Here is a 16,896-nt window from a genome sequence, read left to right as displayed (position 1 = left end):
TCATTGGCTGGACCGTGCTGTCAGTCCTCACGCGTCTCGCGGCGCGACACAGCCAGTCGCGGCCTGTAGAGCCGTCTGGAAGCCTGCTGCAGAGAGAAGATGGCGGTCGCGGTAAGAACTTTGCAGGAGCAGCTAGAAAAGGCCAAAGAGAGCCTAAAGAACGTAGATGAGAATATTCGCAAGCTCACCGGACGGGATCCGAATGACGTGAGGTAAGAGGCGGATAAGAAAGGCCGGCTGAGAGACAGCCATCATGCCGGGGTGACTTGGGGGCGGGAAGGGTGGCTAGGCTTGAGAGGGCTAGAACATCTGGGCCTGTTCCCGGGGCGGCGGTAGAATCCGGTCCTGGATGAGGTGGGGAGTCTCCCACGCCCTCGCCGTCGGTCTCGGAGCTCAGGTGCGCGAGGAAAGAGAGTGGGTTCTACCTATGCCGGGACGCCTTCCTGGTCTATAGGAAGGCCCGGGCTGCCGATTCCCGCCTTCGGCCCTGCAGGCCCGGAATTGCAGCACAAAGCCCCTTCCCCATCCGGCGGCTACCTGGCCGGGTGCTGGCCCAGAGACCCTCCTGGGACGCGCGGTCCGCCGCCTGTCCCTCGCGCTTTTGCCCTCTTGCCCACGTGCAGCTTCTTCGGAGTTGGCGAAATTAGGGCCTGATCAAAGTTTATTAATGTGTAGTGGCAATGAAGTAAATGTAATTTCTGTGATACTGGTCTTGAAAAAACAAGGAAGTTAAAATAGGACTTCCTGTCTTGTTTCAAGCACGTGGATTTGAAACCGTATTTTTAGAACTTTTCTGGTTATTTTTCTTTTTATGATGTACCGCATCCATGAAAGTATTTGGTGACATTAAATAAGTGATTTTCATACTGATTTGTAAATACCTTTTAGGCCCATCCAAGCCAGATTGCTGGCCCTTTCTGGTCCTGGTGGAGGTAGAGGACGTGGTAGTTTATTGCTGAGGTAAGATTCTCTTAGGACTTAATTTATATGCTAAGACCATAGATACTTTTATTAATTAAGTATTGGTTTAAACAAAATTGGTGGTAGAGCCCACGTTAGATATATTTGTGTTTGTTTCGTTTAAAGTTGTGATCAGCTATAGTTTCCTATATAGTTATCTTGGAACTTCATTTATATGCAAAACTAGAGACTGAAGAATACATAAACTACCCATTTTGTGTACACTTAATTTTTATATTTTTTTAAAGTGCTAAAAAGCATCTTGGAAGTGGATGCCCATTTAAGGTTGTTGTAATTGGAAGGGTTTTTTTTTTAATTCAACTAAATGATCTTGCTAAAGGTAAATATCATTTATCTTAAATTTCATTTATTTTATATTGCACATTTTTAATTGCAGGCGTGGATTCTCAGATAGTGGAGGAGGACCCCCAGCCAAACAGAGAGACCTTGAAGGGGCAGTCAGTAGGTACGTTGGAGGAAAAGGTTCTCAAGACATACTTGTATGCTTTATTTTTTCTGAGGTAGCCGCAGATATAATTATTTAATAAATGTTGTTGAGTTGTGTTAGAATTAAGTAGTATACCACTTCAACTGAGTCTGTTCCCTTGGTATTTGGCTGAACTAAGTCTGTATTCCTCAGAACTCAGTTTTTCACTAACAGTAACAGAAACTTTACCAAAATAAAGATCACGAGAATAAGATTGAGAAAATAGTTTGTGCTACTTTTCTGTCTTGTACTGTAAAAACTTGATCCCCTTGAGAAATATAGATCAGTATTTGGATTGGGCATTGGTGACACATTTTATCCTTTTACTACTACAGGAAAGAGTAAAATGGGATGGAGATTGATAAAAATGAGACTTCTGGAAATAAGTCATAGTAGAAGTAATCATTTGTCCTTGGTATTAAGTCAGATTTTACAGTGGTCTTTTAAATTCTTTTTCCTATGTCAGGCTGGGCGGGGAGCGTCGGACAAGGAGAGAATCACGCCAAGAAAGCGACCCAGAGGATGATGATGTTAAAAAGGTAATTGAGATGAAAAGAACTACTTACGGGATGAGTGGTTTTTCCATCTTTGCTACATTTAAGAGTGCTACCTTTTCATGTGCTTGTTAAATTACTGAGATTTATTTTCTCCTGCAGCCAGCTTTGCAGTCTTCAGTTGTAGCTACCTCCAAAGAGCGCACACGTAGAGACCTTATCCAGGATCAAAATATGGATGAAAAGGGAAAGCAAAGGTATCTTTAGGTTTTTTTATGGGGAAAAATTCCTGTCAAACAATGCAATTTTTAGAAAATTTATATTTAAGAATTGTTCAAGTGTCTGTAGTATGTTTCTTTTACGAAATGGCAGGCTTAAATGAAGTGGAACCTACCGAAATTGAATTTTCTCTCTCTCTTCTTTAGGAACCGACGAATATTTGGCTTACTGATGGGCACTCTTCAGAAATTTAAACAAGAATCCACTGTTGCTACTGAAAGGGTATTTATACAGTTTTCCTTTGATTCTTTATTCAAAAGTAGTTTATTACAGGGACGCCTGGATGGGTCAGTCGGTTAAGTGTCTGCCTTTGGCTCAGGTCATGATTCCAGGGTCCTGGGTCCTCTTTCAGTGCAAAGAGCCCTGGTCTGTGACTCAGGAGAACCTGGGTTCTGATCTCAGCTCTACAACCATCTCATTTTGTGGTTTTGGACAAGACTCTTCATTTCTTTACACCTCAGAGTGCTTTCTTTCAAACAAGGGAGTTGAACTCAGCATTGTAACTAGTTCAATGATTGTAACTTTTAAGTTATTTATACACTCAGACAACAATTGGCACGCTGGAAGCAAAAGCCTAAACATTACCTGCCTTCCACAGTTTACTTAACTGCAGTCTTTCTGGAGGTTTTTTATTAAAGCTACAAAATTGGGTCCTTGGTGTTCAATATCAAGTTACTGCTTCTCAAAGGAGAACTATGGTGGAAAGGGAGATAACAATTCAGTTATAGATTAATAAAATTTTATTACAGCTTTTGTATGTTAACTTTCCTAGGGAACATAAAAGACTTCAAAGCACAGTGTTTGAAGACAGGATGTCACTTCTGTCACATTCTTTGATTTGAAAGGAAGACTAACTGTGAAGATAACTGAGACAGTGCTCTTCTTTTTTAGGTTTTATGAAAGAGTCTTGCTAACAGTTATATTTAAGTGGAACAGTTATTGATAATATGTCTAATGTCCTTGACATTTAGATTTTTACACGGAAAGGCTTTAGTCCCCATTTCCTGAAAGAAATTGCAATTAGCCTCAAATGCTGAGTACTAAGTTTGAATTAACTGGTATCCTGAATTGCAAATATGAAACCTATAAAGATAACTTAGTAAAGTTGTAATGTTTTACATAATCGGGATATGTAATGAGTTTTCAAAGATAATTATTTATCTTCAGCAAAAGAGGCGCCAGGAAATTGAACAAAAACTTGAAGTGCAGGCAGAAGAAGAAAGAAAGCAGGTTGAAAATGAGAGGAGAGAACTGTTTGAAGAGAGGCGTGCTAAACAGACAGAACTGCGCCTTTTAGAACAGAAGGTTGAGCTTGCGCAGCTGGTGAGTAGTAGTTTGGAATTGGAATTTTAAGATTGGTAATCCTTCATGTTTACAAAACATGACCTTTTACCTCTTCTTTAGCAAGAAGAATGGAATGAACATAATGCCAAGATAATTAAATATATAAGAACTAAGACAAAGCCCCATTTGTTCTATATTCCTGGAAGAATGTGTCCAGCTACCCAAAAATTAATAGAAGAGTCACAGAGAAAAATGAATGGTAAGTGTACATGAAGAGGTCCAGTGAAATTTTCTAAATGGCTAAGGTAATCTACTCACACATACATGTTAGTTTCCTATAATTGTGATTCAGCATTTGACTTATGATGGAATTTAACCTGAAATTTACCATGTTGTAGGTAGTGCTTGATGTATGTGTATTTCTTAAGCGTTTGAATAAGATGACTTCTTTTTAGCCAGATGTAAATGCTAATGAGGCAAGAAAAAAGTGAACATTGATGTAATCCAGAGAAGGAGCATACATGGAAGGATAGACACTACTGAGATGGGATTAGATAATTAGTCTTTCTGGGATCAGGAAAAATTAATGCATGACATGATAGCATAAGAATGATTTTATTTCAAAGATGGGTTTTATTCTTTCTCATCTAGTGTGAAGTACAATAGCAAAAAATTGTCCTGTTTTTCCATCAGTTAATGTGGTGTAGTTACCTGCTACTAATATCTTAGTATGTAGGTTTCTGGGGGTCTTTGCTTGTGTCATTTTATTCGTTTGTAATTACTTGCCATAATCAGTCTTGTGTCATCATCTCTTTACAAAAAAAATTTAGATAAAGCTTGATGACAATTTGTGCCTAAGTGTCAGATTGTGAGTTTGAATGTTCTTAATTATTTACAAGTAAATTTTTATCCTTTAGCTTTATTTGAAGGTAGACGCATCGAATTTGCAGAACAAATAAATAAAATGGAGGCTAGGCCTAGAAGACAATCAATGAAGGAAAAAGAGCATCAGGTGGTGCGTAATGAAGAACAGAAGGCGGAACAAGAAGAGGGTAAGGTGGCTCAGCGAGAGGAAGAGTTGGAGGAGACAGGTAATCAGCACAATGATGTAGAAATAGAGGAAGCAGGAGAGGAAGAGGAAAAGGAAATAGGTATAGTTCATAGTGATGCAGAGAAAGAACAGGAGGAGGAGGAACAAAAACAGGAAATGGAGGTCAAGATGGAGGAGGAAACTGAGGTAAGGGAAAGTGAGAAGCAGCAGGATAGTCAACCGGAAGAAGTTATGGATGTGCTAGAGATGGTCGAGAGTGTCAAAAATGTAATTGCTGAGCAGGAGGTAATGGAAACCAATCAAGTGGAAAGTGTAGAACCTTCAGAAAATGAAACTAGCAAAGAACTGGAGCCAGAGATGGAATTTGAAGTTGAGCCAGATAAAGAATGTAAATCTCTTTCTCCCGTGAAAGAGAATGCCAGTGCTCTAGAAATGGAAAATGAGCCTGAGGAAAAAGAAGAGAAAGAATCTGAGCCCCAGCCTGAGCCTGTGGCTCACCTCCAGCCCCTGCCTCAGCCTCAGCCTGAGCCTCAGCTTCAGCCTGAGCCGCAGCCGCAGCCTGAGCCCCAGCTGCAGCTGCAGTCCCAGCCCCAACCCCAGCCCCAGTCCCAGTCCCAGCCCCACCCCCACCCCCACCCCCAAGCAGTACTCCAACCCCAGCCTCTCTCTCAGCCTGAGACTTTGCCATTAGCTGTTTTACAGCCACCAATTCAGGTTTTTCAGGAGCAAGGGCATTTACTACCTGAGAGGAAGGAATTTCCTGTGGAATCTGTAAAACTCACTGAGGTGGCAGTAGAGCCAGTCTTGACAGTACATCCGGAGAGCAAAACCAAAACAAAAACTAGGAGCAGAAGTAGAGGTCGAGCTAGAAATAAAACCAGCAAGAGTAGAAGCCGCAGCAGTAGCAGTAGTAGTTCTAGCAGCAGCTCCACCAGTAGCAGCAGTGGCAGCAGTTCCAGCAGTGGCAGCAGTAGTAGCCGAAGTAGTTCCAGTAGCAGCTCCAGCACCAGTGGCAGCAGCAGCAGAGACAGCAGCAGCAGCAGCACTAGTAGTAGTGAGAGTAGAAGTCGGAGTAGGGGCCGGGGACATAATAGAGATAGAAAGCACAGAAGGAGCGTGGATCGGAAGCGAAGGGATACATCAGGACTAGAAAGAAGTCACAAATCTTCAAAAGGTGGTGGTAGTAGAGATACAAAAGGATCAAAGGATAAGAATTCCCGGTCCGACAGAAAGAGGTCTATGTCAGAGAGTAGTCGATCAGGCAAAAGATCTTCAAGAAGTGAAAGAGACCGAAAATCAGACAGGAAAGACAAAAGGCGTTAATGGAAGAAGCCAGGCTTTCTTAGCCTATTCTTTGCAGCAGAAGATTTCTTGATGAGTAAAAGGATTACCTTTCCTTGTAAGGAGGATGCTGCCTTAAGAATTGCATGTTGTAAAAAATCTTTTTGGAAAATACAGACTGTTTGTTTACCAGACATTCTTGTACTTTTTGCATAATTTTGTAAGAGTTATTTATCAAAATTATGTGAGGTTCCAAAATATGTAAAAATAATAATAATAAAAAAAGATTAACATCCCTTGTCATCTTTTTTAAATATCCTATACTCTTCAGTAAGAATCTGTATATTTTAATAGGTAAATCTTTAAGTCTGTTCCCTTCTAATTCTGTATCATACATTGCTTTTGTAGAAATAAATGTGCATTTCTTTCATTAGTTTTGGAATGTCCTCGTTGACACTTGTATTATAAATACCCTCTTGATACCATTTTCAGCTTTTATCACTAGATACTGAACGTGATTAGAATGTCTTTGAAGGTTTCTTCACTTTTATTTGCCTTAGGCGATGATTTTGAGGTGTCATAGTCAGATCTTTGCAGCTTTCAGGGGGAACATAGTTCTCAAAATCATTTACTATTTTTTTCTAATCTCCCTTGTTGTTTTAATCTAAGCATTTCCCCCATTTCTCCTATATAAATCATTATTGGTAGATAAAACAGTATGATTTGGTTGGCATTTTCTTCATGATTATGGGAGCATCATTCTTTTGTCTCCATGGCTACTTGTGTGATATAGCATATACATCTGTTGAAGAAAATAATCACATTCTAGGGGAGGGAGGTAGAAAAGTATATTCCAAACTTGGTTTTTGAGTTTGTGGTCTTGTCTTAACTTTTGTGTTGGCTCTAACTGAAACATGCCAATATGTGTTCTCAAGAGTTTCTGTTAAGTATTGTATGAAAGTTTACAGAATGAAGGAAGTTCATCTACACTTGAATCTGTAAGCAAGATAACACACAAGTGTACCAACTGATTATTAACTTTGTTGTTTTATAAATTTGTATGAATTTGGAGTATCTGTTGCCATTACTATACATGTGCAAATAAATGTGGCTTAGACTTGTGTGACTGCTTAAGACTAGTACTTGTATTAACTTTTTGATGCTTTTATACAAGAGAGCACTTTAATTGCAAATGGCCTTTGAGTTCATAACTTAACACTGACTAGCCTTAGGCTTGACTGAGTGTTTATTATTTCTTCCCTTGACAAGTACCTGGTGACAGTGAAAATGTCAGTAAGCATTTCCAGCACTGTAAAAATATAAGAGAACATGTTAAAGTATTCCTTAAAAAGTCCTTTAAACAGTAAATGAGTAGAACTTTTCAAATTGCAGAGCTAGCTACCTGCATTCATGGGCCAGTTTCCACCAAGAGTCACTTCCTCCAGGGGTTTAATAATCTCTAGCATGCAGTATAAATTTTATACTGTGAAACATGATGGTGGAAAGGTTGGTAAAAACTTAAAGGGGACGACCATAAACGTAACTTAGTTCCTAAAATCCTTATTCAATGAATCTAAAATAATGTATTAAGATCCTTTGAACAGATGAAGTTTTGTTCATTCATTTTTACCTGAAAAATTTGAACAATTTGTTGCTTTTAGAAATAATTTTGGCTTTAAGCTCAATTGTTGAGAGTGGTAATGGGACTATAAAAGCATGAGGAGAAAAAAAGATCTTTGGAATAGGAAGAGCAATTTTAAATTCTATGTAGAATTCTATTTTAAGTTTTCTAACCAGTGGTATGCACTTATAAATTGGAAGACTTCATTTTTTTAAAACAAGGTTGGCTTTTTTTTTTTTAATGTTTCCAACTAATGCTTTGCCCTTAAAAGTGAAATTATACGAATTTATTTTCAGAGAACCATGTAATTGGTTTCTTACCAAGATATAAGAAATGTTAGAATGTAGAAGTAATGACAGTTTCCTAGGGGAAAAAGATAGCGGGTCTTATTAGATGTTTCAGATTATTGTTTGTGGAAAACGTAGAAGTTGAAGGTGGATAGGGCTAGAGACTAAGGACTGAAATTAGTTTGGAGGCATCTAAGGAGCTATTAAGGAAACATTTGCTTATTCTAAAATTCCAAGGTTTGCACAACCACAGAAATGGGAAGATAGTTTGATCTTCAGTGAGCTGTACCTCCATCCTAGAGCTCATCTGTGTACTGGGTCTAGAACTCTGGTGACTGTACACATGTATACTCTAGTAATTAGGCTAAGCAAAACCCACCAAAGTAATAAATTGTTTATAAATTGACAAATTTAAAAGTAAAGCTACTGATGATTACATGGTGTGGTTATAGGAGCCGATGCTGTCAAAAGAAGTCATTAAATGTTTCAGGGTTCAAATACTTAATATGAATTAAAAAAATAACTAGAAATCCTTGTGTAAAAGGCACCCAGTTTCCCTTCTTGAGGTAATGCCATTAAAGCACCTAGCCCAGAAAACATGTTTGCTATTTACGTGCTTGGATCTTCCTGCTAGTAAGTCAATGGGGAAGACTGAAACTTGATAAGAATAAATGTGAGGAATCTGAAAGTTTCTTACACTTTTCTTTATGTCCCCTAGCATGATCTTTTCCCAAAAATGATACTCAAATGCCTACAACTGCTTCCTATTGCCATTTGAGTGTTCTATTTGATTTTGTAATAACCACCACTTGCCCTCACTGTCCACTTGGTTTATTTTCATAACGTTTACCATGATGTATAGTTACCCCACTCTGGTTTGCTGTCTATTTCCCATTTGAATGCAAGCTCCATGAGAGCAAGATTTTTAAAAATTATTTTTAACCCATTACTCTTATTTCAAATACCTAGAATAGGGCCTTGTGCGTTATAGGTAATGTTACCAGTAAACTATGACAGGTCCTTAACATGGCTTTTGTGATTCAAGCTCTTGTCTTTCCAACTTCAGTTTCCTCTCTTGCAGCACATCCAGGTATGCTTGTTCGAAACAGTGAGCTGAGATGCAGCTAGGAGCCATTGTGGCTGAAGCGGAGTAACCAGGGAGAAAAGCAGTGAAGTATTTCAGAGAGGTAATTGGGGGGCCTAGTTTGTATAGGACATTACAGGCCATTTTAAGTCCCTTAGCTTTTACCTATGGGGAGTCAGAGGTTTGGGGCAGATAGGTTAAGGGGTAATAAAATTTATTTTAACAATTGCTCTGGCTACTGTGCTGAGAAAAGAGGAAATGAGGCCACGAGCAGGAACAAAGACAAGAGACTTATCTGCAATAATTAGGCAAAATAGAGTGACTTAAGCCAAGATGGTTAAGTAGTAGAAGTGGTGATCATGTTTTGGGTATATTTTGAAGATCGCTCCCAAAGGATATGCTAGTGGACTATGTGGTGTGAGAAGTCAAAATGAGCAAAGATCTTACCTGGACAACTAGAAATGAATTGCCATTAGCTGAGATGAGAAGGAACAGATTTGGGGATAGTAGAGGAGTGGATCACGAGTGACCCAAACTATGAACATGAATATCTTCATAATGCAGGTTTCCTTTAATGCCTTTCCCATAAAGGTCTTCTGTTTACCTCATTTGTTAAATGTATTACTAGGTAACTGACTCACATGGACAAATAGATTGCTCTTTTATTTTGGAAAACAGACTAGTATACAAAACACCATATACAGCTCCATGAATTGTCAGAATGCTAACACATACGGAATCACCCAGGTGAAGAACTAGAACACTGCCAGGACCCAAGTACCTCTTCCAGTGATTTCACCCTCCCTTTTCCGCCCTCAGAGGTAACCATTTTTAAATAAAACAAGGAAGATCTAATTGATGGCAGCCTACTTAAGCAAACCAAAACCTAAACCAGAGTAAATTCCTCTAAGTGCCTCAGGATAGGAAATTGAAAAACTTGAGGACAACCAGATTGCCAACTTGGCTTTCACAGATAAGGCAATTGCTTCAGCTATAGCCAACCAAATAATTTCCTTGCGTTGCTTCCTGTCAAAGCACAATATCTGAATATAAGAGCCTTTCCCCTAGCTCCTGACGGGTTTAGTGCTGCCCAGATCCAAATCTGTTTGCTCAAATTTCAAAATTTTAACATATCTCAAGTTTATCTTTTAACAACACTATCCTGACTTTATGGTAGTCATTTCCTTCATGGTTTTGAAAGTGATTCATGCATCTTAAACACCATGGTTTATTTTTTCATCTATTTTTTACTCTACGTAAATGAAATCATAATGTATTTTGTATTTTTTTTTAAGTTTTTTTTTTTTTTTATTCATTGGAGACACAGAGATAACCGAGAGAGAGCATGAGTAGGGGTAGAAGGAGAGGGAGGGGGAGAAGCAGGCTCCCTGCTGAGCAGGGAGCTCCATGCGGGACTCAATCCCAGGACTCTGGGATCATGACCTGAGCCGAAGGCAGACGCCCAACCATCCGAGCCATCCAGGCACCCCTGTATTTTGTATTTTAACTTCTTTTGCCCACATGTTTCTGTGACTCATTTTTGTATGTCACTGTAGATACCTATCACCAGTATGTGGATATCGAGGTTGTTTTCAATTTTAGGGTCTTACAAATAATTTGGTTATAGAACAGTCTTGTCTTTTGGTAAACATATGCATGGATATACAATATAATTAAGAGTGTAATCGCTAGGTCGTAAGTTACATATTTTTGTATGCATTTTCTAGATGACTAATGCTTTCTATTTTTTAAAAAAACCCTTTAGATATCCTCTGGGGACTGTCTTCTGAGTTCTGTTTTTATTCTGGAAATGAGTATTGAATATATGCACTGCAAATATTTTTTTGTAGCTTGGTTTTTCACTTTTTAAATGGTGTATTTTGATGAGGAAGATTTCTTGATTATAATGTTCATTTTATCCATATTTTTATGGTTAATACATTATGCATTTGACTTGAAATGCCTCTCCCCATTTCAAGGTCAAGAAGATAGTCTCCAGGGCGCCTGGGTGGCTCAGTCGTTAAGCGTCTGCCTTCGGCTCAGGTCATGATCTCAGGGTCCTGGGATCGAGCCCCACATCAGGCTCCCTGCTCTGCAGGAAACCTGCTTCTCCCTCTCCCACTCCCCCTGCTTGTGTTCCCTCTCTTGCTGTGCCTCTCTCTGTCAAATAAATAAATAAAATCTTAAAAAAAAAAAAAAAAGATAGTCTCCTGTTTTATCTTTGAGAAGCTTTATTATCTTATTTTCACAAATAACTCGGTTATTTTCCTGGAATTGGTTTTTGTGTTATGGTGTGAACTGGGGGTTAAGTCTCATTCCTTTTTCCAGATGAATGTCAGATTGCCCAACTTCAATTATAGAAACGTTTGTTCCGCATTATTCTGCAGTACCATCATTCTCTTATATCTAATATCCATATATTCATGCATCTCTTTCTAAGCTCTCTATTCTGTTCCACTGGTCTGTTCAATGCCTGAGTTGATACTACTGTCTTAATACATTAGCTTCATATTAAGTCTCAATATCGGGTGGAACAGATTCTCCCACCTTGCTTTACTTGACTCTCCTGACTTTTCTTGCCTATCTGCATTTTCATACAAGTTTCAAAGAGCCTTTGAATATCCACACACACTAAAAAATTGGGATTTTTATTTGAATTGCTTTGAATCTGTAGATTAATTTGGGAATTGACCCCATTGAGTCTTCCAATCTATGAACATGGCATTTTGTTAGGAATCAGGATAATTGTTATTGCCTGTTTTTGTGTTTTATATAAATGGATTCTTTTATATTAGTTCGACATTAGGTTTTGAGGTTCATTAATTTTGCACTTTGTAACTGTTTTTTTTGCTGTGTATTACCCCATTGTGTGCATATTCCACAATCTGTGTATCCTTGTTGATGGGCATTTGTGTGGTTTCCACACAGTTTGAAGCCCCAGTATGAACAGTGCTACTACCAGTAATACTTGTTCACATGTTTTGATGAACATATGCATACATTTCTTATGGTATATATATAAGCCACCTGATTTTTAAGTTAAAATGGAAAGTGCTGTGCCTGTGACTTCTTCCTCTTCTGATCCAACAATCCACGCTATCAACTTTATCATGCATAAAATGCTTATTTCTCCTCCTCATTTCTCATTTATTTTCCTTTGGTTCATTTCTCAGATATATTTGAGTTCTTTGGTATCTGTCCCTGGAAAAACTCATTCATCTTCTACCTCATTTGACAATAGTTCCCTGTGCTCTCATAAATGTTTTAAAGATTTTCTTTTTACATTTTACCCAGGCATTTTGAATGTTTTCAGTGGGATGGTTAGCCTAGGTGACTATCTTTCCATATTACTGGGAGTAGAAATCAATATAATTTAACAAATTTTTTTTCAACAAATATTTATTAACCATTTACTATATATCAGGCTATCTTCTAGGTTTAAAGATGCAGTACTGGGAAAAAAACAGACAAAATCTCTGCCCTGATGGAATTATATTCTTAACCAATATCTCTTTAAATACTCCTATCTGATTCTGTCTTTTCTCCTTGTTTTCAGCTTAAACTTACGTTAGATGTCAGTCTTTCCTCAGTATCTTTGAATCTGTTTTTTGCATCTTTATGTATCTCAATTCTGGATGATTTCTTCAGATAAATATACTATTTTATTAATTCATGTCATGGAATCCTATGTTTTTCCCCTTAGTGAAACAACTTAGTGTTTCAGGTCTTCAAGGCAGGTATTCAAACCACTGTTATTTTATTTTGTTTATATACACATTCATATGCATATATATGGGTGCACATGTGCAAACACACATAATCTTGTCATTTCAAAATCCAGTTAGAGGCGCCTGGTGGCTCTGTCCCTTGAGCATCCAACTCTTGGTTTTGGCTCAGGTCATTATCTCGGGGTCATGGGATTGAGCCCTACGTTGGGCTCCGTACTCAGCAGGAAGTTTACCTGAAACTCTCTCTCCCTCTCCCTCTTCCTCTCCCCCACTCGTGTGCAAGTGCACGCTCTCTCAGATCTTTAAAAAATTAAAAAATAGGGCGCCTGGGTGGCTTAGTCGGTTAAGCGACTGCCTTCGGCTTAGGTCATGATCCTGGAGTCCCGGGATCGAGTCCCGCATCGGGCTCCCTGCTCAGCGGGGAGTCTGCTTCTCCCTCTGACCATCCTCCCTCTCGTGGTCTCTGTCTCCCATTCTCTCTTTCAAATAAATAAATAAAATCTTAAAAAAAAAAAAAATTAAAAAATAAAAATAAAAAATAAAAATTAAAGTCCAGTTAAAGATACTCAAATGATACATGTGTATTCTTATGGTGAGAGGCATTCCTGTAGAATGTCATACAAGCTGGATATACTTGCGTAACAAATGCATAGCACCCTCATTTACAGCTACTACTCCTGAAGTTTTTATTATAGTAGGTTTGGCTACAACTATACATTTTTTTCTGTTTGACTCCAAGGTCCCAAACATTTCATATATAGTTAAAAATGTCTTCAGTTTAAAAATAAACATGTCTTCTTAGATACTATCTATTTAAACATGGCAAACAAATAATTGAATAAATTATAAATTTTTCAATATATCGAATAAATCAGTACAGTATGTAACTTTATCCAAACAGAATTCACTTAATCACTGTCTCTCATCCAGTTAAAATATTTTTTACTTCGTAATGACATTGCTGATATTTAAAAAAAATAGCCAAGGGGTGCCTGGCTGGCTTAGTAGGTATGACTATGATCTTGGGGACATGAGATTGAGCCCCACGTTGGGGATAGAGTTTACTTAAAAAAAATTTTTTTTTTTAAAACATAAGCAAAATTATAGCAAATGCCTGTGAACTTATCACCCAATTTAAGAAATAAAATGTGACAAATACAATGATAGCCCTGTATGTTCCTCATTCCTCTTCCTCCACCACCCAGCATCAACTTTTAAGTTTTTAATTAAGTTTTCTCATGTCTTTGAGCATATTAAGGTCCATCACTTTATAATGTCTTTTAACAAGGGCACTTTTCTCAGCTTGCCTGTCATTTTGTGATAAAAATTAATCCATCTTAATGCTTAGCCAAATTTTCTCCAGAATTAATGTGAGCTTCACTTTAATTCTGAGACATTTTTGAAACTGGCCTTAAGTAAATTCACATATATAAATTTGATGGGTCAATGAGACATTTGAAACATATTGGAAAATATACAAATTTATACTTCTACCAACTATAGATAAGATTACTTTTCTCTCCACATCCTTACCGATGCTGAGTTTTGTGAACTGTATTCTTTTTTTTTTTCAATCTTAAACTAAAATTTTGTACTGATTTATATTTCTTTAATAAAGAATCAAACATTCTAGTACATGTATACTTTGGGGTTTCTTTACATTTAATTTTTTTTTTTAAGACTTTATTTGACAGACACAGCGAGAGAGAGAACACAAGCAGGGGGAGTGGGAGAGGGAGAAGCAAGCTCCCCGCCAAGCAGGGAGCCCGATGTGGGACTCAATCCCAGGACCCTGGGATCATGACCCGAGCCAAAGGCAGACGCTTAATGACTGAGCCACCCAGGCGCCCTACATTTAATTTTTAATTTATCTTGAGTTGTTAAAAAAAGGCTTAAAAAAAAGTTGCTGTTAAAAATGAACTATTGGGACTTCATCAAGATAAAAAGCTTTGGGGCGCCTGGGTGGCGCGGTTGGTTAAGTGTTTGCCTTCCGTTCAGGTCATGATCCTAGGGTCCTGGGATTGAGCCCCTCAATGGGCTTTCTGCTCAGCAGGAGGCCTGCTTCTCCCTTTCCCTCTGCTGCTCCTCCTGCTTGTGCTCTCTCTCTCTCTCTGTCAAATAAATAAAATATTTAACAATTTTTAAAATAAAAAGCTTGTGCACAGCAAAGGAAACAGTCAACAAAACTAAAAGGCAAACTACGGAATGGGAGAGAATATGTGCAAATGATATATGCAATAAAGGATTATATCCAAATATATAAGAACTTAAGCAACTCAACACCAAAAAAACCCCAAACAATCTAATTTAAAAATGGGTAGAGGACCTGAATAGACATCTTTCCAAAAAGACATACAGATTACCAAGAGACACATGAAAAGATGCTCAAGACATCACTAATCAGGGATTTGCAAAGCAAAACCACAATGAGCTACCACTTCACAGCTGCCAGACGGCTAAATTAACAACTCAGGAAACAACAGGTGTTGATGAGGATGTGGAGAAAGGTGAACCCTCTTACACTGTTGGTGGGAATGCAAGCTGGTGCAGCCACTCTGGAGGATAGTATGGAGGTTCCTCAAAAAGTTAAAAATGAGCTATCCTGCAACCCAGCAATTGCACTACTAGGTATTTATCCAAATGATACACACATAGTGATCTGAAGGGGCACCTGTACCCCAATGTTTATAGCAGCAATGTCCACAATATCCAAAATATGGAAAGACTTCCAGATGTCTATCGACAGATGAATAGATAAAGAAGAGGTGGAGTATGTATATATATATATATAGAGAGAGAGAGAGAGAGGTTCATTACATCAAGTGCCCCCCTTAATGCTCATCATCCAATTATCCCTTCCCCAGACCCACCTCCCCTCCAGCAACCCTCAATTTGTTTCCTAGAGTTCAGCATCTCTTACAGTTTGCCTCCCTATTTTCATCTTATTTTATTTTTCCTGACAAATGTTCATCTGTTTTGTTTCTTAAATTCTACATATGAGTGAAATTATATGGAATTTGTCTTTCTCTGACTGATGTATTTCGTTTAACATAATACACTCTAGCTCCATCCACAGCATTGCAAAAGGCAAGATTTCATTCTTTTTGATGGCTGAGTAATATTCCATTTATCTATCCGTCTGTCTAATCTCCACCTCTTCTTTATCCATTCATCAGTCTATGGACATTTGAGCTCTTTCCATAGTTTGGCTATTGCTGATAATGCTGCTATAAATATTGGGGTGCAATGTACCCCTTCGAATCTGTATTTTTTTATCCTTTGGATAAATACATAGTAGTGCAATTGCTGGGTTGTAGAGTAGTTCTATTTTTAACTTTTTGAGGAACCTCCATACTGTTTTCCAGAGTGGCTGCACCAGTTAGCATTCCCACCAACAGTGCAAGGAGTTCCCCTTTCCCCTGCATCTTTGCCAACACCTGTTGTTTCCTGTGTTGTTAATTTTAGCCATTCTGACAGGTGTGAGGTGGTATCTCATCGTGATTTTGATTTGTAGTTCCCTGATCATGAGTGTTGAGCTATAGTAGGTTTTAGTATCTAGTGTGCTAGATTCTCCCCCAATTATGCAGTGTTTTGTTGTTGTTTTTTTTTTAAACTAGGCACAGAACTTCATTAATCTTTGTTTCAAAATTTATTCCGAGGCTTCTTCAGGTTAGTTAGCTGCAAAGAATGAATTGTGTATAAGCAAAACTGAAATGAGCTGCAGTGTCTAGGGGACTTGGGCTTAAAAATATCAAGAGGTAAGTTTTATCAGATCCATGAACAAAATTTTAAAAAGTAGTTACAATATAAAGTAGCAACTCTCAGTAACTTCTTTGAGTTTTGTCCTCTTCAGAAGCTGACTCAATTCACTTTGTTGCATTCTTGGAAGCCCATGAAAATTATCCACAAGATCTGGAACTTCATCATTATCAGTCTCTTCAGTAGCAAGTGGTGCTTTTCCATCCCCAGATAGTTTAGACAGAATTTCCGCAGTCTCCTTGCGCTAGTCAGACTATCTGCACCAAGCTGGGTTAAGATGCTCGGTAGCCTTTCTGTCAGCAGTTTTGTCTCAGCATGGCCTGTAATGGTCAAAGTATTGGTGGCCAGAGATGCCTGAACTTTAGGGTCACGAAAATGCATCACTGTTCTTTGGTTTGTAAACATAGTCACCTCTTCAATATGAGAGATAGTGTTTACCCCTAATATCCTTTAAGGAGAATTAAAGTTTCTTTTCTGTCATCTGCTATAGCTGTTCTGTGAACCACCTTCTTTCTGCAAGCGGTTCCTTTTCTCCCAGTGCACACTTGTACCTGCAGTGTGGCAAGTTTCTCCTGGCTCAT

The 16,896-nt window shown here is 38.4% G+C and overlaps 1 protein-coding gene and 1 pseudogene across 1 annotated transcript; one reads left to right on the top strand and one right to left on the bottom strand.

Moving 5' to 3' along the window:
• Positions 1-6,970, top strand: PNN (pinin, desmosome associated protein). The gene is made up of 9 exons (XM_034992904.1): positions 1-212; positions 889-960; positions 1,358-1,426; positions 1,914-1,986; positions 2,104-2,198; positions 2,367-2,442; positions 3,388-3,543; positions 3,625-3,763; positions 4,422-6,970. The coding sequence occupies exons 1-9, from the start codon at positions 100-102 to the stop codon at positions 5,876-5,878; spliced, it is 2,250 nt and encodes a 749-aa protein (XP_034848795.1). The 5' UTR covers positions 1-99; the 3' UTR covers positions 5,879-6,970.
• A 9,385-nt stretch (positions 6,971-16,355) lies between these two features.
• LOC118002553 lies at positions 16,356-16,896 on the bottom strand (annotated as a pseudogene).

Source organism: Mirounga leonina, unplaced genomic scaffold (assembly GCF_011800145.1).
Source record: "Mirounga leonina isolate KUSES-001 unplaced genomic scaffold, KU_Mleo_1.0 Mir_82, whole genome shotgun sequence".
NCBI lineage: Eukaryota > Metazoa > Chordata > Mammalia > Carnivora > Phocidae > Mirounga > Mirounga leonina.
Note: the sequence above shows the minus strand (reverse complement) of the source record. Positions and strands in the feature narration are given on the sequence as shown.